At 46.4% G+C, this 24441-nt stretch overlaps 1 protein-coding gene across 2 annotated transcripts in view; it reads right to left on the bottom strand.

The window, feature by feature from the left end:
- Positions 1–24441, bottom strand: part of LOC146785119 (uncharacterized) — a 578200-nt gene that overhangs the window by 277265 nt on the left and 276494 nt on the right. For both annotated transcript variants that reach the window (XM_085633808.1, XM_085633809.1), the window contains exon 21: positions 21489–21524. In XM_085633808.1, coding sequence (XP_085489934.1) covers positions 21489–21524 — 36 coding nt within the window. The remainder of the gene's footprint in view (positions 1–21488; positions 21525–24441) is intronic.

Genomic DNA, 24441 nt, shown 5'->3' with positions numbered 1-24441 from the left:
TCATTAATGGATCTCCCAATAATGGAACCTTTAGAAGAAACTCCAAAGAGAGTTTCACCCGAAAAGTTGAAAGAAAAAGGGTCTATGGTCCCTAAAGGAACAGGGGGTTCAACAACGGTTACTCCCGAAGATTTAGAGAGATGGGCACAGGGAATGGAAACACGAAACTCACAATCAAAAATTCTAGATATCAGCAGATTGAAAGTAGACTTGGAAGAAATGATAGCTGGTAATGTGAGCACAGAAGGATTGAACATTTACAGTGATGAGGAGTTATTATTCCTATGCAAGAACATAACAAGAAGAGCAAAAGTGAGGAGGAGCCTAGCACGCATCCAAGATGGTCGCGTGAGCACAGGGCTCCCCGGACCCTCGCTGCTCCTCGGAACTTATCCTGACTTTATCCTGACTTGGTTGACGGATTCTGGAAGATGAACGTTGGCTGAACCCTAAACTCTTTTCAGAAACCAAATCGGACCTGGGAGACCTGATCTATGGTGGTTTGAACTTTTGAGGCCCAACTGATGGCTGTGCCGGTGCGAAGGTGAACTGTGGAGCCGGGGCATAGTTGAACAACAACGGCATCGGGGCTGTGCCAGCGGCCGTCCCCTCACTTTCGGTTTCACTTTTGGATCTCCGAGTGGCTGGACAGTGGAGTTGCTTTGTGCGGCTGGGTTTTCACTCGGCCTTCGCTTGGTGCCTTTGCCTCCGCCTGATACCAGTGTGCCCATTGACTTTGATCCTCTCGCACCGCCACATTGCGGTCTCTGGTACGGCTCGTGTCTGCTTCGCCTGTGCCCCTTCGCCGCTTGCTCGGTGGTCCCCTTCGGCGAGTGTGGTTCAACATGGGTGGCAGGGGGGATCCCGAGAGGCGTAAGACCAAGACATCCCTACGTGGGGGACCGGTCCAGACTAACAACATGGACCGCTACACCCAAGGTAGAGGGTCCCCTGGGGCGGCCAGTGTTCTCCCGGATGACGCTGGTGGTGTTCCGTCCGTCCCTCCGGATTTGTCATTGCAGGACATCATGGGCGCCATTAATGGCATCAAGGAGACCATCGCTAAGCAGTACGAGGCCTTGGCCCGTAAAATCGACACGGTGGCCATTGATGTTACGCTAATTCGGGCGGATCTCTCTAAGACCAATGAGAGGGTTCAATCGCTGGATTTGCGGACGTCCACCCTTGGTACGGATGTGTCGGACCTGCAGACTGCTCTTGGCGACCTCAAGTCGGCCAACGACCTGATGGCCCGGCGGCTGGAGGACTTCGAGGGACGGGCTCGACGCAATAACATCCGCGTCATAGAAGTTCCAGAGACCTCCGACAATCGCCCGGTTGATCTTATGGTTGAGGATCTCATCCTCAACCAGCTTGCCCCCACTGGCCTGAGTAAGTTCTTTGCCGTGGAGCGGGCCCATCGAGTACCAGGCGGTCGGCCGCGACCAGGGGCTCCCCCGAGGCCTATTGTTGCAAAACTTTTTCACTACAGAGACCGAGATGCGATTCTGCAGGCCTCACGAGTACATGGCCCGGTCCGATATGAGAACTCATCCGTTAACTTTTTCCCGGACTTCACCCAACTTGTCCAGAAGCAGCGGATGGGCTTCCAGGGGGTGAAGCGTCGTCTCCGGGACCTGGGTCTTAAGTACTCTATGCTTTTTCCTGCTAGGCTCCGAGTGGAATACGAAGACCGGACTACCTTTTTTGACTGTCCTGCGACTGTGAGTGACTGGCTGGATTCTCTGCCGGACCGGGGTGACCGGCCTGGGCCTTCTGGTGATGCCGAGGGTGGCGGGCCTTGACTTTGACATTTTGTTTTGTTCGGCTGGGTTCTACTTCTTTTGTACATTTTGTCTAATTATGATCTGTGTTGGGGGCGGGCAGGGACGGGTCCCTTTCCTCCTCCGGGGTCTTTTCGTAGAATGGGGTTTCTAGGGCGACAGGCACACTGCAAGTTGGGGTGTTTTTTTGGACCGCAGGGGTGCAGGGTGGGGGGAGTTGAATTCGGGGGGGGGGTGGGTGGTAGGGGTTGTTTGGATTTGTGTTTTTTGTTTTCAAGGCGAGGTATTGGCTCTGTTTCAGTTTCAGGTGTCGCGCTATTTGTTGGGGGACCCTTGATCTACTGGAGGGGATGGGGGGGGGACGGGTTGAGATTGATGTCTTGGAACGTCAATGGATTGGGGGATCGTATCAAACGGGGTGTTGTGCTGCAATATTTGCGTCGTTTGACTCCTGATGTGGTATTCTTACAGGAGACGCATTTGGTTGGTAATGTTTGTCATGCCATGAACAGGGGGGGCTACCGACTCGTGGCCCATTCCGGTTTCACCACCGGCTCTAGAGGGGTGGGCATTCTCCTACGATCTTCACTTCCACTAGAGATCACCAGGGTTGTCCTAGACGATAGAGGGCGCTATGCGGCCCTGACTGGGAGGTGGGAGGGACAGTCCCTTTCCTTGGTTTCGGTTTATGTTCCCCCGGGCCTCCAGAACTCCACTTTCTCAGACTTGGGTCGTATGCTGCTTGAGCTTCCTGACAGTCTTTTGCTTATGGGTGGGGATTTTAATTAGGTTGTTTCGGGAGATCTGGATTGCCACCCGCCCAGGGCCCTCCCTGCTGCCCAGGCGTGGCTCGGCGGGCTCTTGGATACCCTCGGTCTGGTGGATTGTTGGAGGTTAATGCATCCGACACAGTGTCAGTACACATTTCTCTCTGGGGCCCATGGGAGTCTCTCCAGATTGGATTATTTTCTTATGCCCGCGGCCCAGACTGCCCGGATTCGAGAGGTTAAGCACCTGGCCCGGGGTATCTCTGATCATTCCCCACTGTGGTTGCTTTTTGACACCGGGACGCGGTCCGCTGGGCGGATCGCCCCTATTAACCCTTGGTACTTGCGTGACCCCAAGATTCGTGATAGCCTTGTTAAGTCGATTGATCAGTATTTTCTCGAGAATGAGGGTCGGTGCTGTCCTCAGTGTCCCTGTGGGAAGCCTTCAAAGCAGTGCTCCGAGGGCACGCCCTATCCCAGATAGTGGAGGCTAAGAGGGTTAAGAATGAGGCAGTGGTGAAGCTGGAGACTGACATATCGGGGCTGGAGGCAGCTCTGGAGACGGGTGTCACTCAGGATGGGCTTCACGCCCTCAGCCTGAAGCAGTTTGAATATAAGTCTCTTGTCACTGACGCTGCCAAGACCATGTATAGGGAGCAGCAGGGTAGGTTGTATGATGCCGGGGACAAGGCGGGTAAACTGATTGCTTGGTTGGATAAGAAGGAGAGAGTGAATCGTGTGGTCCCGGAGCTTCGGGTTTCGGATGGAGTGTGTGTGACTGACCCTGGTGAGATTGTGGAGTGTTTTGCGGACCACCTCCGGGCGGTGTACTCCCCGGTGTCTGATAGAGATGAGGATGACTCTCGTCTCTTGCTGCGGGATATTGCCTTGCCCGGCTTATCTGTCGAGGACCGTGAGCAGATGGAGGCCTCCCTGTCTGTCGATGAGATTGCTACCGCGATTCGTTCCCTTCGCTCGGGCAAGGCTATGGGCCCCAACGGACTGCCGATTGAACTGTATAAACTACGCCCGGATAAAATCGCGCCCTTCCTCCGTCGTATGTTTCTGGAGTCGCTCGAGCGGGGTTCCCTTCCCGACGACCAGCGTCTGGCGACCATAGTTGTGATTCCCAAGGACGGTAAGCCACGAGATCGCTGTGCCTCATATAGGCCTATTTCCCTCCTAAATGCCGAACCGAAAATCCTTGCCAAGGTCCTCGCTAATCGCTTGCTGAGAGTTATATGTGATTTGATACATCCGGATCAATGTGGCTTTATCCCGCATCGTAATACCGCGCTCAACTTGCGGCGTCTCCATGGCGTCCTCGCTAGGGCGAAGTACTTCTCTGAATCGGCCATATTGGTTTCCTTAGACGCCACGATGGCCTTTGATACCATCGAGTGGCCATTCCTTTGGGCCGTCTTGGCGAAGTTTGGCTTTGGGGAGGGATTTATTAGTTGGGTTAAGCTCCTCTATGCTGGACCAATGGCTCAGGTTGTTGTCAATGGGCGGGTTTCTCGGCCCTTCGCTCTCGGGAGGGGTACTAGGCAGGGGTGCCCGTTGTCCCCTCTGCTCTTTGCTCTCGCCTTGGAACCGCTCGCTGCCTGGCTCCACTGGGAGCCCTCGATCAGAGGGATCCGGTGGGCCCCGGGCTTCGAGGATCGGGTCTCGTTGTACGCGGATGACATTCTCTTGTACCTCACCTCGCCGCGGAAGTCGCTCAATGTGCTTTTTGATGTTCTTACTTCCTTCGGGAGAAATTCGGGTTTGATAATTAACTGGTCCAAATCTTGCGTGTATCCTATCTCCGGTGGCCTTCCTCTCTTGCCGCCTCGGCTTCCGATCCGAACATCTCAATCCGGCTTTAAATACTTGGGGGTGTACGTTTCGTTGGATCCGGTGGTCCGCTACGAGCAGAATCTCCTGTCTCCTCTCCGGCGTTTGAGGGTGGATACGGCTCGGTGGTGTAAGCTGCCCTTGTCTCCACTTGGTCGCGCAGCACTGTTTAAAATGATGTCCCTTCCCAGATTTCTTTACGCACTCCAGAACTCCTTCGATATCATTCCGGCGGCCTACTTTAGGGAAGTGGAGAGTTTGCAGAGGAGACTGGTTTGGGACGGTCGTGCGCGTATCGCTTTGGAAAAGCTGACTCTTCCCTGGTATGACGGGGGCATCGCGCTTCCTGACATTAGAAGGTACTATTGGGCCTCCCAGCTGGCTGCCATTAACCATGCTACGTACGCTCCTGGTTCGAACCCGGCATATGAGATGGATAAATTCCTGCTTCCCGGCGGTAACTATAACAGAGCGCTTTACTCTCGGTCTGCCGGTAGGACCCTCACGGGCCCTACAAGGATTGCGGTACGTGTGTGGAAGGCGGCGAATGTAGCTGTGGGCTGGAGTGAGCGTTTAACGTGTGCTACTCCTTTATTCGCCTCAGAGCGCTTGGGAAGCCTCTGGACAACGAAAGGCTTTGAGCACTGGGATACGATCGGCATTAGCAGAGTGGGGGACCTATGGGTTAAAGGCGCGGTTAAATCCTTCGCGGCGCTTCAGAGCGAGTACGAGCTTAGTGAAAGGGAGTTCTTCCGCTATGCCCAGGTTCTGCACGCCCTGCTCTCGGTCTTTGGGGAGGGGACCACGGTCCCTGTCTCTTCGCCTCTCGAGGACCGTATACTCGATGGACACGTCCCCGACAGTACTATCTCCCTGATTTATAAAAAACGAATAAATAATCGGGCTGATCTCTTGGTGCGTCTTCGGGAGGCGTGGACGGGTGATGGGGTTGAGTTGGACGACGAGGACTGGCAGTCTGCGCTGTCATCCCCTAAGGAGGTTGCTATCCCGGCCCGTCTCCGTCTGGTCCAGCTTAAGATTCTCCATCGTGTCTATGTGACGGGTCCCCGTTTGGTCTCGATGGGGTTTTCTGATGACGGGCTCTGTAAGCGTGGCTGCGGGCTCAGTGCCACCTTTCTCCACATCCTCTGGGAGTGCCGCGAGGTGGCGGAATATTGGCGCCAGGTGCATGATGTTATGAAACGAGTCACTGGGGTCGCTCTGCTGCCGGAGGTGCGCCGATGTGTTCTGAATGTGTGGGAGCCCAATGACTATAATGCGGCCCAGGCTCGGTGGGCGGCCCTTGGGAACATGATCGCAAAGAGAGATATTGCGCAGCTTTGGGGTTCCCAACGGCCTCCCACCGTGTCCGTATGGAAGGAGAATATGGACTGGTGCATGTTCAGGGAGAAGTTGGTGTATGTGGCTCGTGGTAAACCGGGGGCGTGGGGTAGAATCTGGGGTCAGTGGAATGTGTATCGAGGGACTATCTGTTCTCCCCCCCTGGTGGATACGTCTGAGGTTGCCTTGTCCCCCTGATCCTTGAGGGTTCCTTGCTTAATTTGTTCATCTATGTATAGATTTGGTTTTCCCGTGGCCCCCCCCTCCCTCTCAGACCCCCCCCTTTTTATTGACCACCCTAGGGTGGTCGGGTGTGGAGTTCCTCTACTATGGTTAGACGCCCTTTCAATGTTTTTCGCCTTGCTTTTTGTTTTTCTTTACTTTTGTTGATATTTATGTAAAAAGGGTATATCCTGACGTCCCTTATGTGCAGTCTGATCTCCTGTAATTTAGCGGAGCCCCTGTGGGCCAGTCAGTGTTTTTTTTTTTTGAACTGCTTGATCATTTCTGAAGACTAGCGGCCGGCCCCGGAGGTTGTAGGCCCGTGCTTGTACCCTTTTTATCTGCACAATAACATTTTTATAAAAAAAAAAAAATAAAAAAAAAAAAGAATAGCAAAAGTATTTCATGAGAAATTAACAGAAGTTGCCTCAGAGATTGGAATAGATATAAGAAAATCGAAATATTGCAAAAACTATATAGAGTGGAATTTACTGAAAAGGATTTAGAAAGTGTAAATGCTTCTGGTAAAAGATTGCAGATAAGAGTTGATGAATATTTTGCGAAAGTGGGGAGACATTGACAAATGGAGGATTAGGTGGACAAGAAAGAAAGAGGAAGTACAAGCGAAAGAAGTGTCATCTGAATTTCCAGTGAGAGAATCAGATAAGATTGAAAGAATATGTCCAATGAGAGAAGTTCCTGGTGGTGGATATAATCATGTTCCTTGGAGTAGACAGGATATTTTGTCATTTACTAATGATTTCCCTAGGTTAAGAGAAAAACCTGTTGAATGGTATAAACAGGTGGAAAGATTTGTAAAAGCTTTAAAGGTTTTGTTGAAGGATTTGGATGGTTTGTTTGATATTGTGGTACCTACTGATTTATGGACAGAATGTAAGATTACAGTTGATTGGCCAAATGAGGAATATCCGAGGGACTCCAAAATAGGAGCGCCATCAGAGGAGGTAATGAATAAATATCATCAGGTGATTACGTTTTTGAAAGGGAAAATTCCTCCTAAAGACACAGATTGGGTATAAATAGATAGAACAACTCAGGAGCCAAAAGGGTCCGTACACGCGTATTATGAAAGGTTATTACAGGTCTTTAAGCAGTATAGTGGATTTGAGAACATTGGAGATAAGGATATGGGACATTTTGTATATCGGTTTGTGTATGGTCTGAAACCAGAGATTAGTCAGATGATTCAACAGCACATGTTGTGCTGGCAAAGCAAAACCATAGATGAAATATTGAAATATGCAAAGTATTGTGATGACGACATTGAGGCAAAACATAGAAAGCTAAACGAGAAAATGATGTGGGCACAGGTGAAATTGGCAGAACAGCAGGAAGCAAAATTAATTTCCCAGACTGATAATGAGATAAAAGACCAAAATCAAAATGAACAAGTGTCGAGTGGTGGTAAAGGACGAGGACGAATGAATAGAGAGGAAGTAAGGAAGACATTTCCTTGTCATGCGTGCGGAAAACTTGGACATTGGAAGAACGAGTGTAAAAATGTCCAGAATAATAATGGGCCAAATCAAAATTTAAATCCGCAGAAGCAGAATGAAGTGGTTGTGAAACAGCAGCAGGTAGTTACTCCACAGTATCAGGTGGCACAACCTCCTATGCCAAACCATGTGAGCATTAAAAAATGAAGTGTGAACACCGGATTTCACGGAGAAAGTGGTAAGAATAAGCCTGTGGTTTCACAGTATTTTTTGCAGAATGATGACGAATCAGAAAATGTGCAATGATGGTGCCTGAGGGGGAAGAAGAGGAGTACGTGCTTGGCGCATCCTTGCCAGTAGATCAGACAGGTCCATTTATTGATGGGAAAGTTGAATGTAGTGACATCACTTTTCTATTGGACACTGGTGCTACCCGGTCTACTGTGAGAACAGCAGACATCCCAAACCTACCCCTCTCGGGAGAAACTATCCAAGTTGTAGGAGTGTCTAATAACAGATTAGAACCCCAGGTACAAAACCAATGGCAGTGCATATTGTAAATTTTAAAGACATGCATCAGTTTGTAGTTTGTGACTCAAGCTTAGTAAATCTGTTGGGAAGAGACCTATTGGGCAAAATGAATTGTACAATTTACTGTACGCCTGATGGTGTTGTTTTCCAAACACCTGATGAGGATGTTGTTTACAAGATGATGTTAGCTAAGCAAGGTACAGAAGTGGATGAAATGTTTTCATTAGTAACAAAGTGAATTACCAGAAGAATTGAGAGCCACCGTAAATCCAGAGGTGTGGGATTTTTCAGGAAAAGATATAGGGCTAATGGTGAATGTATATCCAGTGAAAATAGTGGTAAAAGAATGTGCTGTTTATCCAAACACACAACAATACAAAATGAGTCCAGAAGTAAAAGCAGGAGTTGCTCCAGTAATTGATAAAATGATTAAAGAAGAAATTTTGAAAGAAATAATGAGCAGTCTTTGTAATTTGCCAATCATGGGACTCAAAAAGCCTAGTGGAAAGTACAGGATAGTGCAGGATTTGCGAAAAATAAACAAAATTGTAGTGCCTTGTTGCCCAGTGGTGCCAAATCCAGCAATAATTCTTTATCAAATACCCTGGAATGCAGGTTGGTATACAGTGATTGATTTGTGTCAGGCATTCTTTTCCATTCCTTTACACCCAGACAGCCAGTATCTTTTCGCCTTCTGGTTTGAAGATCGTGTCTTGGCATGGTGCGAGTTCCTCAAGGGTACACAGATAGTCCTTCGATTTCCAATCAAATTTTGAAAAAGTGTCTAGAGTCATTAATTATGCCTGGGAAATCAGTTCTGGTTCAGTACATTGATGACCTATTGGTGGCATCAAAGACACGAGAAGATTGTGTCACTGACACAATTGCATTACTGAATCATTTGGCCGAAGGAGGACACAAGGGGGCATATTCACAAGGACTTATCGTCACCTTAACGCAACAAAAAGAGATAGATTTAACACCCCATTCACAAGCAGGTGCAAACTGCAGACATCGCCAGTATTCCCGCGATAACGCCCCCAAAATCTAACACCACGGCGGACACCACCAACTAACTCTAATGAGATGCAGAGTAGGCGTTCCCGTTCAAAAACACACAAAAAAACGACAACACTTTCACAACGAACTGACAGAACTGCAAAGTGAACCAAAAACAGGCGATAAGCCGCGGTGGCCGCAGGTATTTAACACCTGCCTCAAGCAGGTGTAAAGACAGACGCCTACCTGCAGTAGGCAATAGAGCCCCGCACACAGCCATACCCGAAGAAAAAACGACGCCATGCAGCTCGGAGCCCCAACACCCACCTCCACCACCCCCAGGACCACCACCACCCCCAGGACCCGGACCCGTCCCCCCCCCCGGACCACCACAGAGGTAGCGTAGAGTAAGACAGCGGACCAACCAAAAACGCACCACCCTCACAGACCTAACGCCCGTGGAAGACATTGCCCACTACAGGCTCAAAAGGACAACCATTCTCTGCATCATGACCCACATCGCCCACAGGCTGACAGTTCCAACACAGCGGAGAGCCAACATCTCACCTCAGACAAAGCTGCTGTGCTGCACCTGTTGGCCTCTGGGACATTCCAACCAACAACTGCCAGAATTGGCGAGTCTCACAGCCATCCCTATCAAAGTTCATCACACCTGTCCTGGATGCCATCCTCAGCTTCATACCTCAGTACCTTCACTTCCCCAACACTGCGCAGGAACAGCTGGAGACAAAGCAAGGCTTCTACGCCATAGCCGGATTCCCGGCGTGTTGGGGGCAATTGACTGCACACATGTTCCACTTGTGCCCCCTGCGGATACTGCACACCACTACCGCAACAGAACGCACACGCATTACATCAATGTGCAGGCAATAGTGGACCACCGGGGACTATTCACCAATGTCGTCGCAAACTATCCAGGCAGTGTGCACGATTCCTTCATCTTCCGACAGTCCATCATCAACCAGCGCTTCCAGGATGGCACATATGGAACGGGACTGCTCGTTGGTAAGTACCAAATCAATACACCGCACATCCCACAGCCACCAATGCACAAAGCACATCTGTGGGGATGCACACGTGACCCTGCCCCATTCTCCAGCAGGTCAGCGTCCCGTGGCGGTGAGCCCATGTCGGTCTCTGTGCATCCGTGGCCACTGGCCCTGTGCGACTCGAGTCATCCCCCCTTGTGGTTCTGACATTGCATGGATGAGTGCCTGATGACTGTTGGAGTTGTTGCCAGCACCAGCTACTCCCTGAGGGCTGGCTTACACTCACCCCACACACAGCCAGCACAGGCGTCACTGAAATGGTGGGCCTGCCATTACATCCTGCCGAACCAAGTATTGACTCTTTTCTCCCTGCCCTGTCACAGGTGATCAAGGATATGCACTCTGCCCTTGGATGATGACACCCATCCGGGACCCGAACACACCCGCTCAGAGGCAGTACAATGCAGCCCACATACGCACCAGGGGCATCGTTGAACGCACATTTGGCGTGTTGAAGTCACCTTTCAGGTGCCTGGACTGCACAGGTGGGAAGCTCCTGTACAGCCCGGACGTCGTGTGCAAGATGATCGTTGCATGTTGTGTGTTGCACAACATCTGTGTTTGCACCAGGGCCCCATGGATCCCAGTTCCAGAGGTACCGGATGATGGTGATGGGGCTGGTGGCCCACATCCCACTGCAGCTGCGGCAGGAATGGCCCGTAGGAACTACATCATTGACACCTACTTCTCATGAGCAAGTCACATTGTGTCCGTCTGTGGCAATCATGGGACAGAAGTAGATGTCCAATTGCACTGCATGTGTGAATAAAACATATTTGCAGGTTACAGGTTGGGATTGTGCATTGTCATGTTACGTATGCATGGGGTTACAGATGTGATTTGCCTGGTTGTGCACATTTGCCGATCCAGTTGTGTCCTGTGTTCAGTTGTGGAGGGGTTGCTGTTTGTACCGGGATGTTGCCAATGTCGAGGTACACTTCTGCTTATGTGCGTATGCTGCACGGTGGGTGTGTCGCTCCTGCGACTCTGATTTGTCTGCCACTGGTCTCTTTCATGCGGTGTGCCTGTGGGTTCTGTCCTTCCACGGTGCTTGGATGTTGTGGTGTGCATGTTGTCCTCTGCAGTTGGCCAGGGTGCATCCGTGGTACTCCGCTGTTGCTGTATTTTGTTCAGTGGCATTTTCCATATGCTGTACTTGTGCTTGTTCCAACATTGCGCATGAGTTTGTTGCCCTTGCGCTGCTTAACCCTGTTTTCTTCATCGCGGAAGGGCTCATCGCAGGTTTTCTGGTGTTGTTTTTTGTGTTTTTATCTCCATCGGGGTGTTTGTATCGCGGACATTGTCTGCGTTTTCAACAGACTATCGCATGGTACCGCCGTGTTGTGAATTCTACATTGACACGGGGTTATTTTCCCATGATGGGCTGCGATATTGAAAGTTGTGTTACGCTACTCTTGCGGTAGTTATCACACGTTCTTGTGAATATACCCCAAGGTGTCTCCAGAGAAATTGCAGTTTTGTCAACAAGAAGTTAGATATTTAGGGCATAAAATAGAAAGAGTTGTAAGAAAAGTGACACCGGAAAGAATACAAATAATCAAACAAATGCAACTACCTCAAACACAGAAGGAGATGAGAAGGTTTCTGGAGTGGTTGGGTATTGTGGGCAGTGGATTAATAGCTTCTCCCAGCTAGCAAAACCATTGATACAATTGACTCAGAAAAGAGCGAAAGATCCAATTGATTAGAATGACGAATGTCTGGAAGCATTTGTAAAATTTAGAAATTGTTTGTGTGAGGCCCCTGCCTTAGGCATGCCTGATTATTCAAAAGAATTTGCGCTGTTTTGTTGTGAGAGAGAAAATTGTGCACTTTCAGTTTTAACACAGAGACATGGATTGAGCCGACGTCCAGTGGCGTATTTCTCTGCCACTTTGGATCCAGTGGCTTCAGCCTTACCTAGCTGCTTAAAAGCAGTAGCTGCTACCTGTATGAGTCTGGAGCAAAGTGAGTCAATTGTGATGGGACATCCTGTAAAGCTATATGTTCCACACTCAGTTGAGATTCTTTTGACAAGAACGCGAACAGAGCACCTCACGCCTAGTCGGATGACTAAGTATGAAAGAGTGATTTTGGGAGCAGAAAATGTGACAGTGAAAAGATGTACAATAATGAATCCTGTCACATTATTGCCAGACCCATGTTGTGAGGAAGTGAAAGATGAGATTGATCATGATTGTTTGGATGTGACAGAATTATGTACTAAGCCCGTCAAATATAAAAGAAACTCCCTTGAAGGAATCTGATCATGAATTGTTCGTGGATGGGTCATGTCTGAGAATGGGAGAAGGAGGGCTTAGTGCAGCATATGCTGTATGCAAAATATCAGGAGTCATTGAAGCATCCTGTTTACCGGGAGTCAAGTCTGCACAAGTAGCAGAATTGATGGCCTTAACAAAGGCATGCAAAATTGGGAAAAATTGGAGAATAACCATATTTACAGATGGTCAATATGGTTTCAGGGTTGTGCACGACTTTGGCCAGCTCTAGATGCAGAGGGGATTTCTGACTTCTTCAGGATCTCCTATCAGAAATAGTACAAATGTAAAAGATTTGTTGGAAGCATTACAATTGCCAAAAGAAATAGCGGTTGTTAAATGTGCTGTACATCAGTCAGGAAATGACTATGTGGCGGCAGGGAATAAGGACCAGTCCAAATTGCTCAATACTGTGCCAAAAATACAATGTCAATTAACAGAAAAGTGGAAACAGGTGAAACCAGCTGCCAACTTATGTTTTTCTCAGTTCCAGAAACATGGGATGAGGTCAGACAGTTGCAGGAAGAAGTTGAGGAAAAGGAAATGTGGATAAAGTCCGATTGTACAAAAAGGACAGAAGATGAAGTGTGGGTGTACTTAGATGGCAGACCAGTCATGCCAGATTGCTTACTCTCACAAATGGCAAGAGTATACCATGGGACAACAGATATTGGCAGGGATTCAATGATCAGACTATTCAGACAAAGGTGGTATAATCCAAAGTTTAGGGTAGTTTCAGAAAGCCTTTGCCAAAGATGCTTGATTTGTCAGCAGCAAAATCCAGGCAGAAAAACAGTGGTTAGTTGGGAAAAAATTGGAAAGGCAGAGGGACCATACACCAGGCTGCAGTAAGACTTCATTGAGTTGCCTCTGTGCAATGGATTAAAGTATGTACTTGTTATAGTGTGCCTGTTCGCGAGATGGGTAGAGGCATACCCCACAAGAAGAAATGACAGTCTCACAGTTGCTAAATTACTGTTGAGGGAGTTGATACCTCGTTTCAGTTTTCCAGTTACTTTGGAATCAGATAGAGGATCTCATTTTAATAATTAGATAATTTGATTAATCTGTGCTGCATTTGACATTGAACAAAAACTGGACTGTGCTTATCGCCCAGAGGCTTCTGGAATAGTTGAACAGTTTAATGGCAAAATCAAGTCAAGGTTAGGGAAAGTGTGTGCATCCACAATGCTAAAATGGCCAGATGCGTTGCCTCTTGTATTGGTGGGTCTCAGAAGTATTCCTGACAGGAAAACAGGCTTGAGCCCTCATGAAGTGCTCATAGGAAGGGCAATGAGACAAGCATTTATTCCTGGAAATAAATTGATGAATATAACTGATGTTCTGGTATTGGACTATTGCAAAGGATTGGCTGAAATGGTGCGTTCTGTCTCTCATCAGGATGGAGAAGACGCAGTTGTAAGGCAGCCAGACCAGGCGCATGATTTGAATCCTGGAGACTGGGTGTTAGTGAAGAAACACGCAAGAAAATCGTGTCTAGCACCCAGGTGGGATAAACCACGTCAAGTCATACTAGTCACTACCACAGCAGCGAAGTGTGCAGGTTTACCCAATTGGATTCATGCTTGCCATACCAGAAGAATTCCAAGCCCATCTGAAGAACAAGAGCAGCAACTGACCGAGCCAGCTGAGACACCAGAAGCTTAAGGTTGGGAAGTCAAAGAATCTAAGGTGACAGATTCTGAAAGACAAATAGATGATGAACAACCAAGTACAAGTCAAAAAGGGTGGATACCAGCGATTGACATACCTGAAGCTGTTATCGAAACAAGAAGAAGAAACAAATTTGAAAAACAAGAAGGTAGAAAGGAAAAGAAGAACACGCTCAGGCAAAAGAGAACAACGTTATTCAAAACCCTGAGCAGGGTCAGATAGAAGGAGAAGAACAAGTTCAGGCAGAAGAAGAACAGATCAAAATAAGATCTGAACAGGACCAAATAGTTGTAGAAACAAGTTCAGGCAGAAGAAGAACAAATTACAATAGGACATGAACAGGAGCAAGCAGAAGAAGATCCAAATACAGAAAAAACAGAGCAAAGACAATTAGTAAGGGAAGAAGAACAAGAACAGATTGTGCCTAGACATATTGAAAATAAATGAACTTTAGAAAACAACAGAGAAGGTGAAAGTGCAGTTCAGGTCAAAAGAATTAGAAAAGGTGATAATTGGCCAGGTGGAGTGAAAAGATTAAAATATTACCTTAGAAAATCAGGGGAGAAACCAGAGCAAGTAAATGAAGTTTCAAGTAAAACTAAACCCAAACAGCCAATAGTAAAACTCACTCGAAGAAGTCCAAGACTGAGGATTCTAAACAGAAAATACAAGGCCCCTGAGTGGACCTATGTAATCCTAGAAGAATTTTAAAATTTAGATTTACGTGAGGAATCTGAGAAAGTTCATGTTGCACAGATTGATGAAAACAAATTAAGACTACTTTAGGAATAAAAGAGGCTGAATTGCGAAGAAAAAAAGAAAATAAATTTTCACAGATTAAAAATGGCAGAAGTTGAAGTCACTGAACAACTGAAACGAAGTATAAAACGAAAATGTCTTAGGTTTTGCTTATGTAGTATCATATTAGAAGTATCAGTGTGGTTATTTTTAACAGTGGGAGTACCTTTATCATTGGAAGCAAGTAACAAGAATATTACAACTACTAATGAGGTAGTAGATAGAATAAAGGAAAATAAAATAGAAATAGGGGTAGCAGATGAGATAAATTACCATCATAATGAATTAGACAATGATTCGTCTTTAAAATGTGTTTACTAAATTGTTATTTCAGTACGTTAATACAATGGAGATTAGTGATTGCTATGTCTGTATGAAATTACCATCATCTGTGTCAGAAGGGGTGACCTATCACCATATACCTTTAACAAACGGTGTGTCATGTAGTGTTTTATCAAGTTTATTTTATGTAACTGGGAAACTTCAGTATTTGTATTCAAACTTAGATGTAGTGTTTTCAGAACTACCTATTCGAAAGAACATGAACCCAGTACTTAGTAGTAAAGATGCACAGTTTATGGGTGAATTTTTCTTAACAATGAGTTCCATAAATATAGCACAAGCACACAAGGATAACCTAACGTATATTACGTGAAGAAGAAAAAGAGTTTTTTATTTAGTAGAAGAAAGAAGACAGGATTTAACAAAGAAAGCTGCAAAACAGAAATCTCATGTACCTTCATGGGCTGAAAAGGAGGGAATGTATGCAAAGGGCGAGGCTCATGCTGCAATGTCCCTAGACTTTGTGAAAAGGGGAACATTCTGCCGTCATAGGTTAAAGACAGATTATAATAACTTTTTCATTGGTTCCAGTGAATGTGAACTCAACTTCCTAATTTTAGGGGGATGGGGACTAAAAGGGGGAACTGATCCTGTATTTCCAGGAGTTTATTATGTGTGCGGAAATAATGCCTATTGTAGGTTACCAAGTCTTATCAATGGTGGACGGACCCAATGTAGTGTGGTACGATCACTGTGAGACCAGTACTGGCTTTTCCTGTCTCCCCCACAGGCCCCTTTTTCCAGCCTATCAGATGAGACCAGTACTGGCTTTTCCTGTCTCCCCCACAGGCCCCTTTTTCCAGCCTATCAGCATCCATGGCCTCATCGGGGTCGCGCAGGTTTAGTAAACTTGTCCTGATTGCCATCCCTTTCCTCACCGCGTCCCTGGAGCACCTACGCATGCGCGCCGTGCACACTTCTCTCCTGGGAGCCGGCGCTGTTCACCTAGGCACCCCGGCAGCATTCACCCATGCGCGCCAGGCCTACGCTGCTCCTCCACGCATGCGCAGTCCTCGCGGCTCCGCCCGAGCTTACCAGCAAGCCCGCACGTACGCAATGGAGCACTTCACCATTTAACCTCCCCCTTCCGTGAGTCCCACAGCATCCGAGATTTCGGGAGTCCACAGTAGGTGCCAGGCGATGGTAGCTCTTCAACCAAGTAAGGTGGCGTTTACTTTTTTCCATGGGGAATACCATATCCTTCCCTACCTCACCTCTGAGACGCGTTACTCCTTTCTTCTACAGAATTGACGTGAGGAGCGCCCCCCTCCCGCTTCCTGAACAGCGCACTCACTCAGCCATAGTGTAATTATTTTAATACTTTTACATTTCCTTCCCCACATGCGCATTGTGCCTCCTTTTAGTAATCAGCGCCCACCACGAACTCTCAGCGCTTTCCTCTTGGCTCCATTCAGCCCCGTCTCAGCCGCGCTCACTGGGCCAATCACTGTGACACACCTCATTTGAGGTCTCACGGTTCCTCCTCAACCAGATCATCGCCGGGATACTCACCAGGCACCATATGTGTAATTTTCACCATCTGCTGTTCACTTTAGTAGTGCCGTGTTATTTACCACCTGGCACACATAGTTCACAAAGCGCTTCGCGTTTCTCTAATTGTCTTGCCTCCATTCTTTATACGCTTAGCAGCATGATACACCTTCATAGTGTGTGTGTCACCTATAGTATGATCCTTGAAGACAGGTTTGCTTTATCACAGCACTTAAGATTGCATTTTATAGTTGCTATAAATCCACGGCACCCAAGTGGCAGTCTCATATGTGTTTTTGTGCTGTCTTGTTTTCCTTCCACAGGTTTTGCGCTGCAGTGTCCGCAATTGTGCCGACACTGGGTCCACACACCTTAGCGAGTGTGTAGGTAAACAACCTTTTTATTTTTTCACTTACCACGTGGCATTTCGCACTTTGCCACTCACTTACTGCACTGGTCCTGACGAAAGCTCCACATTTTTACACAAGAGCTGAAACACGTAGACCCACAACACAGACAACTAGTAGATAATTATTTCTTTCGTAGTTGCATCACATACCCTGCTTTTTAATCTATATCCTGAGCCGCCAGTAATACATTTCCTAAAGGCAAGGATTCTCAGAGATATAATTTCAACTATCACTTCATCACACTCTTGCACCACACCAGCTCCGCTGTAGCCAGGCGTCGCAGCACAACCGGGGGGCATTCGGCCACCCGGTTGGGACCCCGATGATGAAGCATGACACCAACCAGGTTGGTGTGTGAGGGGTCTTTTAACCTACCTAGTGGGTTCCCAAACACTGTCTCACAGTGATCGTACCACACTACATTGGGTCCGTCCACCATTGATAAGACTTATTTACATCCAGGGGATACGGACGTACCTCTCCTTCTCCCTAGCTCTCTCATTGTTTTCCATATTGTAGGTTACCTGCAAGGTGGTATGGTAGTTGTTATTTTGGAATAGTTTTTCCAAAGATCTATCATGTGGACTGAATCAATGGAATCAATGAAATATCTAATGGACTAACACGGATAAGAAGAGCTAGTTTTTCAGAAATTGTAGGTGATATATTTAGTGCATTGATACCCTCAGTTGGAGTCATTCTAAATGCACGTAAAATTTGCAAATTGTCAACAATAGTTGATGGTCTTTCTACAGATACGGCTGGAGGTTTCTTGATGATTAATACAGAAATGGTTGCGATAAGGTCTATGGTTTTACAAAAGCGTCTTACTCTTGATATCTTATTGGCAAAAGAGGGCGGAGGCCTGTGCTATGTTAAAAATTCAACATTGCTGCAATTACATTCCTGACAAAAGTAAGGATATTAAAGGGTATATTGAAAATATTACAAAAATGCATGAAGATTTGAACCAACTGGAGGTTGACAGTGTATGGGAAAAATTAACAAAGAGTATAACATCAATACGGAAATGGTTTTCTAATTTTGGAAAGAGTTTTCTAGGCCAACTAATATTACCGGTAGATGTGATAATGACAATAGTATTGATAGTAATGATCACATGCAAGTGTTGTAGAAGCAAGGAAAAAAGGAGGATACATACAGAAAAGGAAGAGAAAGGAAAGAAACGAAGGAGGGAATATGAAGAAATTCAGTTAGAAGAAATAAAAGGAAAGCTATATAAAAAGATGAAAAATTTGAAAGGAGAAGGAGAAACTGACAAAGATAAGAGGGAAGGAAAAGAAGCTGAGATATGCTAAAGTTGGCATCTGGGAAGGGATGGGTAATTTTGTGATGGCTCAAAACCGCCATCAGAGAGGGGATTGATGGAGCAAGGTTTTGTGGAAAAGAGACTTGCTCGGATGCAATCCACTCATTTAACTTACTAACGAAGTTATTAACAAAGTGTTGTGAATAACTAATATGCACCACATGAACACGCGGGTTAGGGAAGCTTGCGTATGTGTGTACTAATGTGGATAACAATGAAGACGGACTAATACCGCTTTAAACGGGGAACTGTTGTGCGCATGCATCAACTGCATCTACGTAGTATGACGAGTTAATGCTTGGAGGGAAATTCTGGCTCATGAGCAGAAGACAGTAAAATGGAGTCTTGAAGACTTGCGTGCATTGCATCTGCTTACTTGAAACGAAAACAAGCTATTTTACTAATGCTAATGCGGGAAAAGTATTAATGAGTAAAGGGGAACAGAGTAGAGGTGGGTGGTATACAGTGCGACCACTTTATTTGTGAAATTAATATTTTTACTTCTGACTTTATCACTAGTGCGTACTTGGGCCTCTCTCGTATAACTGGATTAAGCTGAGTAATGTGAAGTCTGCGCATGTCCACTGAAAGGGAGCCCAGAACGATGACTGAGAGATTGAATGCGAGCCAAAGGACAAGTATTACATCATGAGAACGGATGGTACAGAGTTCAACAATGAAGACTCATATTCAGAATGTTATTAAATTGTTTCAAAGTGAACTAAGAAAGCATATGGGAATCAAATTTATGAATAAAAATTAAGGGGATGGGTTTGCGAACAACAGTTGAACTAATTTGTGCGACATGTAAGCATGGTGTGATGGAGCTTCCCCCCTTGCCTGACCAATGATATTTCGTATTTTTACGATATTGAAACTTTAGTGGGTGGAACATGAAGAAACGAAAGGTATAATTAGGATACCTTTAGTTAGTTAGGAGAGATTGCTATGCTAGATGGAGAATTGCTGGAGGAGATGCTGAGTGCAGTGCTGGAGAGATGCTGAGTTGCTGATGAAGAGCCGAATGCAGAACCTGAAGCAGAACCTTCTATCCTAATTTAATCTGGTTAGATCAGAAGATCGCGGAAGAATCTCGAAGAGGAACAGAGTGTCAGAGAGGGGTGCGGCGCAATCGTCGGTATTCTAGAGAGGTTAACTATCCTGTTCTGAATCCTGTCTTGGAGTCTTTGTCTCCTGACCTCACCCAGGGGACCCTTACCAGCCCTTTGGCCAGGGGGTTGGTCTTTCACACCATCCTTGGTAAATATATTTTCTTGTTATTTGTTGATGTTCTTTTCTCTCTGTACTCTCCCTTTCTGAGCATTGATTATTATATGAGTCCGAAGTATTTGCTTGGTGGTTATGAATTGAATTTTCTCTCCTATGAATGTCGGTCACTGTACTGTATTTTGGAATGGTTCACATACATTTATTTTAGATAAAGATTTTAAAACTTCCTGAGTCTACGGTTATTTACTTTTAAGATTATGTTAATTATCACCATCAACTAGTTCAACTAATGGTCCATTGACCAGAAGAAAGAACTTGTTGATCTGTGAAGGGTTAGTTAAGTGATGAATGAGAGTATTGAATAAACTAATCCCAAACAGTTTGTGAAAATTAAACGGAAACCCCCTTAACCGACCAGCGTTTTTTACCACTTGTGAGTTTATGAGCCCAGGTGAGTATATGGTAATGGAGTATCTGTTGTTGGTGAATCGCTGGATCAATAGCACTTGCGCTGTTGGCTGTAAGACAAAGGGGGCTTAGAGCCTACCCATTACTTACCATTGGTTGGCTTCATCGCCACTCTCACTTCCTTGTATCACATTGGTCAAACGCTGCCAGCGTCATTTCTGCGAGATCTGGATAGAGTTGGAGAGGCAGCCTGATGCTGGGCCTTTTGAAGCTTGAGTTTCTACTGATGGGCTTGCATATGCATTGGTGTTCATGGCAAGGTGGATGAACAAGGTTAGAAGTCCGAGACACCTCATAGCTATCCTCAATGTGATCCAGGACAGCACTCAAAACTTCAGGATCATATCCTGAATACCCCAGACATGCTGAGGTGGGGGAGAGGCCTGAATGCCCCAGACATGCTGAGATGGGGGAGAGACCCTGAATATCAATGTGTTTAAGGCAGTCCCAATGAAGGATGTCGTATGCATCGGGCTCACCTGGTCATTTAGTTCATTAATGAAAACCCCAAAGGATTTCGTTCATCATCCAGTGCTGGCCAATGACTGACTGCAGCAAACATGTCTTGAGCAGCCAGTCATCAAGGTATGAAATCACATGTAGCTCTGACCTCGGAAGATGGGATGTGACCACCGCCATCACTTCCATTAACACTTGTGGGGCCAATGTATGGTAGAAGGGGAGCACAGCAAATTCGAAGTACTTCAATCCCACTGTGTAACTGGAGATAATGCCTGTTGGACTGAAGGGCGGGTATATGAAAATGCACACCTTACAAGCTCAAGACACCACACAATCTCCTGGATCAAGAGCAGAACAAATTTGAGACAAGGTGAGCAATTTGAATTTGTCTCTCCTCAGAGAGTCATTCGAATACGGAGGTCAAGTATAGGCATGAGCCCTTGGGCCTTCTTGAGTGTGAGGAAGGAGAGCAAGAAACACCTCTTTCCGAATCCAGTACCCACTCAATGGCACCATTTGGCAGCAGAAGGTTGACTCCTTGAAGCAAGATTGCATAATGGTCTGCTGATAGTCACTTTGATGTAGGGGGAATCTGGGCGGGTATAAAGTGAAAGGCAGGGCATAGCCCCTTTGCATGTTTTAAAAGGCCCATCTGTCCAACATGAAGGGTCTCCAGCCAAGGAGGAACCGTCATTTTGTGTCTCCTACTGGCTGAATGTGTAACTATGAGGGTATGTTAAAGAAGCTTAGCAGGTGCTGCTGAAGGGGAGAAATACTTCGAGGAGCGCTGGCCTTGCTGGTGTGAATGGAGGCTACATTAACTTCAGTTTCAAAAGGACTGAATCTGCAGGTGCTGTACAGGCTAGGAATACTGACATGGTCTGTGATATAGCCCCCTGGGATAATCATTAAAATGTCTGTTATGTACGTAAAAAATGCCACAGTTGCAGAAAAGCATAATACTGTATAGTGTTCATTCTGGCTCTTATACATTTACCTGCACACCAGGCTCTCCGCGTGGTCCTGTCTGCCCCTGGAATCACAAGAAAATCTTAAGTTATTATGGTATTTATCGCAGGCTGGCACAGTGCAGGATATTATAAAGTGTGCTTTATAACATCCCAAGAGAGATGCTGCTCTGAACTCCTGCTAACTAATCCATCACTTCACATTCTTTCTTTGCCAGTTAACATTCCAGGCTGTAATGTGTTCCAGGATCTTTTTGCAACTGCCCAATATTCTCCCCAGATTGCTGTGCACCCCTGACACTCGGAACAGACTGAATAACATCAGAAGCTTAAAGTTAACAGCTTAATGCAAACAGGCATCCTGCAAAAAGCAGAGGCTTCCGGGAAATTCTTATTCTGTCCAAAATAGTTCAAAAGCAAGATCTTGGTCATACACGGACACACACACATGGACACACACACACACACACACACACGGACACACACACAAACACACACACACACTCATTCCTCAAGGCTAAATATGACCCTGCTAAAGATTGCAACGGTAAGAAAACAGTGAGTGGGCCACTTAAAAGTATGGAAGCAAACACACACACTGCATGCTTGGAAAATAACCACAGGTAATTCCACCTGGGGCCTTTTCTGCTAAATATGATCGAATCTGTCAAAAACAAGGAGCTGCCTCGTGTTGTTTATCCGCCTGACCATCCTAGAGCGTCATTCTTCCGCAGAAGCACATCTTTTCTGTTAGTTGATGTTATATTGTATCACTTTCCATTTAAACTGCTATGTTAGATGTTGATAGAAGGATCAGTCTCCACACAAAGGTAGCCCCATGCAGCTCAACGTCCTCATTAATGGAATGAGGGCCATAAGACAGGGTATAAGTACTAGTTTCTTATTTAACCAATTAAAACAGTACTCCTGTGGAGATTAACAATTTATAACCTTAACAGCACGAGCTAGAAAGGAAATGGAGAGCCAGCCATGACACCACCAACAGAACAACTTACAAGCCTGCACTCTGACGCTATCACCAGCAAATTGGAGACACCAAGAAAAAAGCACTAGTGGACCGCATTTGCTGGTAGGAGATCTTCTCTATCGTCAAGGATTTCACTTCGCTCTCAGCCACTGTCAACAACATTGCTGCCTCCCAACAACTCTGAAACAACCTATCCAACTTCTTCCACAGCCTAATTGCAAACATCTACAGCAACTTCTCACACCAACCCAATCCCAGCACAGTGGCAATAATGCGGCCCATCCACTCTTAGGCCCCAAAGGACCCATGCCCCCATCATATCTACAACCTGGGAACATCACCAATCAGCACCACCCTGACCCACATCATCAGCATATCCATCATGTCCACCATTTTCTCGGATGAATGGACACTTGCAGATATCAATGCCCTCCTCAAGAAGCCCCCAGCCGATCTGAATCAACTGAGCAACTTCCAACCAATCTCCCAGCAAACCTATCCAGCTAAAGTGATTGAGAACACCATTAACAAGCAACTCACAACCCACTTCGAACTTCACCATCTTCTAGACAAAACACAATCAGGATTCAGTAAGAACCACAGCACCGAAACAGCACTCATCGCGGCCGACGACATTCGAAACATCCTGGACCGAGAAGAAACAGCTACACTCTTCCAGCTCAACCTCTCAGCGGTCTTTGACACGGTCTCCCACAACACCCTCATCAGAAGACACCATGAGATTCACATACAAGGCTCCACTCTCAAATGGATCTATTCCTTCCTCACGAAAAAAAACCAAAGGCTCAGACTGCCACCCTTCACATCAGAGACCAAGAAACTGATATGCAGTGTCCCACAGGGATTGGTTCTCAGCCCCACTCTTTTCAACATAAACATGACACCGCTCGCCAGCATCATCCAATCACAAGATATCACCATCATCTCCTATGCCAATGACACACAACTCATCCTCTCTCTGATAGACAAGACAAAGACCACTAGAACCACATTGACCAACTGTATGCCCATGGTAGCAGACTGAATGCGAACCAAGTGCCTGAAGCTCAACTCCAACATGACAGAAGTACTGGTCTTCGGTAACAAGACCTCCCCATGGGATTCAGCCTGGAGGCCATCAGAGCTAGGACCAACACCCACAGACCACGTAAGAAATCTAGGGAGCATCCTAGATGACAAGCTCAACATGACAGCTCCAATCAACGCTGTGTGCACCTCCTGCTTCCAAATCCTACGCATGCTGCAAAAGATCTTCAAAAGGTTGCCTCAGAACACCAAATGGATCATCACACAAGAACTTATCACCAGCAGGCTGGACTACGGCAAAACTCTCTACACCAGAATCTCCAAACAACTAATATGCAGATTCTAGACCATCCTGAATGCAGTCGCAAGACTCATACTCGACCTCCCATGCTGTACCCACATCACACAGCACCTTAGGAGGCTTCACTGGCTCTCCATTCATAAGCACAGCCAATTCAAACTTCTCAGGCACACATACAAAGCCCTGCACAACACAGGACCAGAATACCTGAGCAGCCACACACACTTTCATCAACCCACCAGTCACCTACACTCTGCCTTACTCTCACTCGCACATACGCCCCGCACCCGTAAAACTGGAGGTCAATCATTCTCCTACATCGCACCCAAGACAAGGAACAACCTTCATCAACAAATCAGAGCCTCTTCCTTACTTATTGCGTTCCACAAGAAGCTGAAGACCTAGCTCTTCATATAAGCAGCTAGGGACCACACACCTACACACCTTGCCAAAGGCCCTTGTCCATAACATGAATATTAGAAAAAGCGATTCTCCAAATAAAGTGCCTAGAGAATCTGAATTTCATTAAAGACACAGAGGCTAGCATTATTCATGAATCTTCCAACGCAGCACTTTAAAGTACATATTACATCATACAACACTGACAATTCAGAATAGAATCTTCCTCCACATATAGTCCATTCAC

This window comes from Triturus cristatus, chromosome 11 (genome assembly GCF_964204655.1).
Source record: "Triturus cristatus chromosome 11, aTriCri1.1, whole genome shotgun sequence".
Lineage (NCBI taxonomy): Eukaryota > Metazoa > Chordata > Amphibia > Caudata > Salamandridae > Triturus > Triturus cristatus.
Note: the sequence above shows the minus strand (reverse complement) of the source record. Positions and strands in the feature narration are given on the sequence as shown.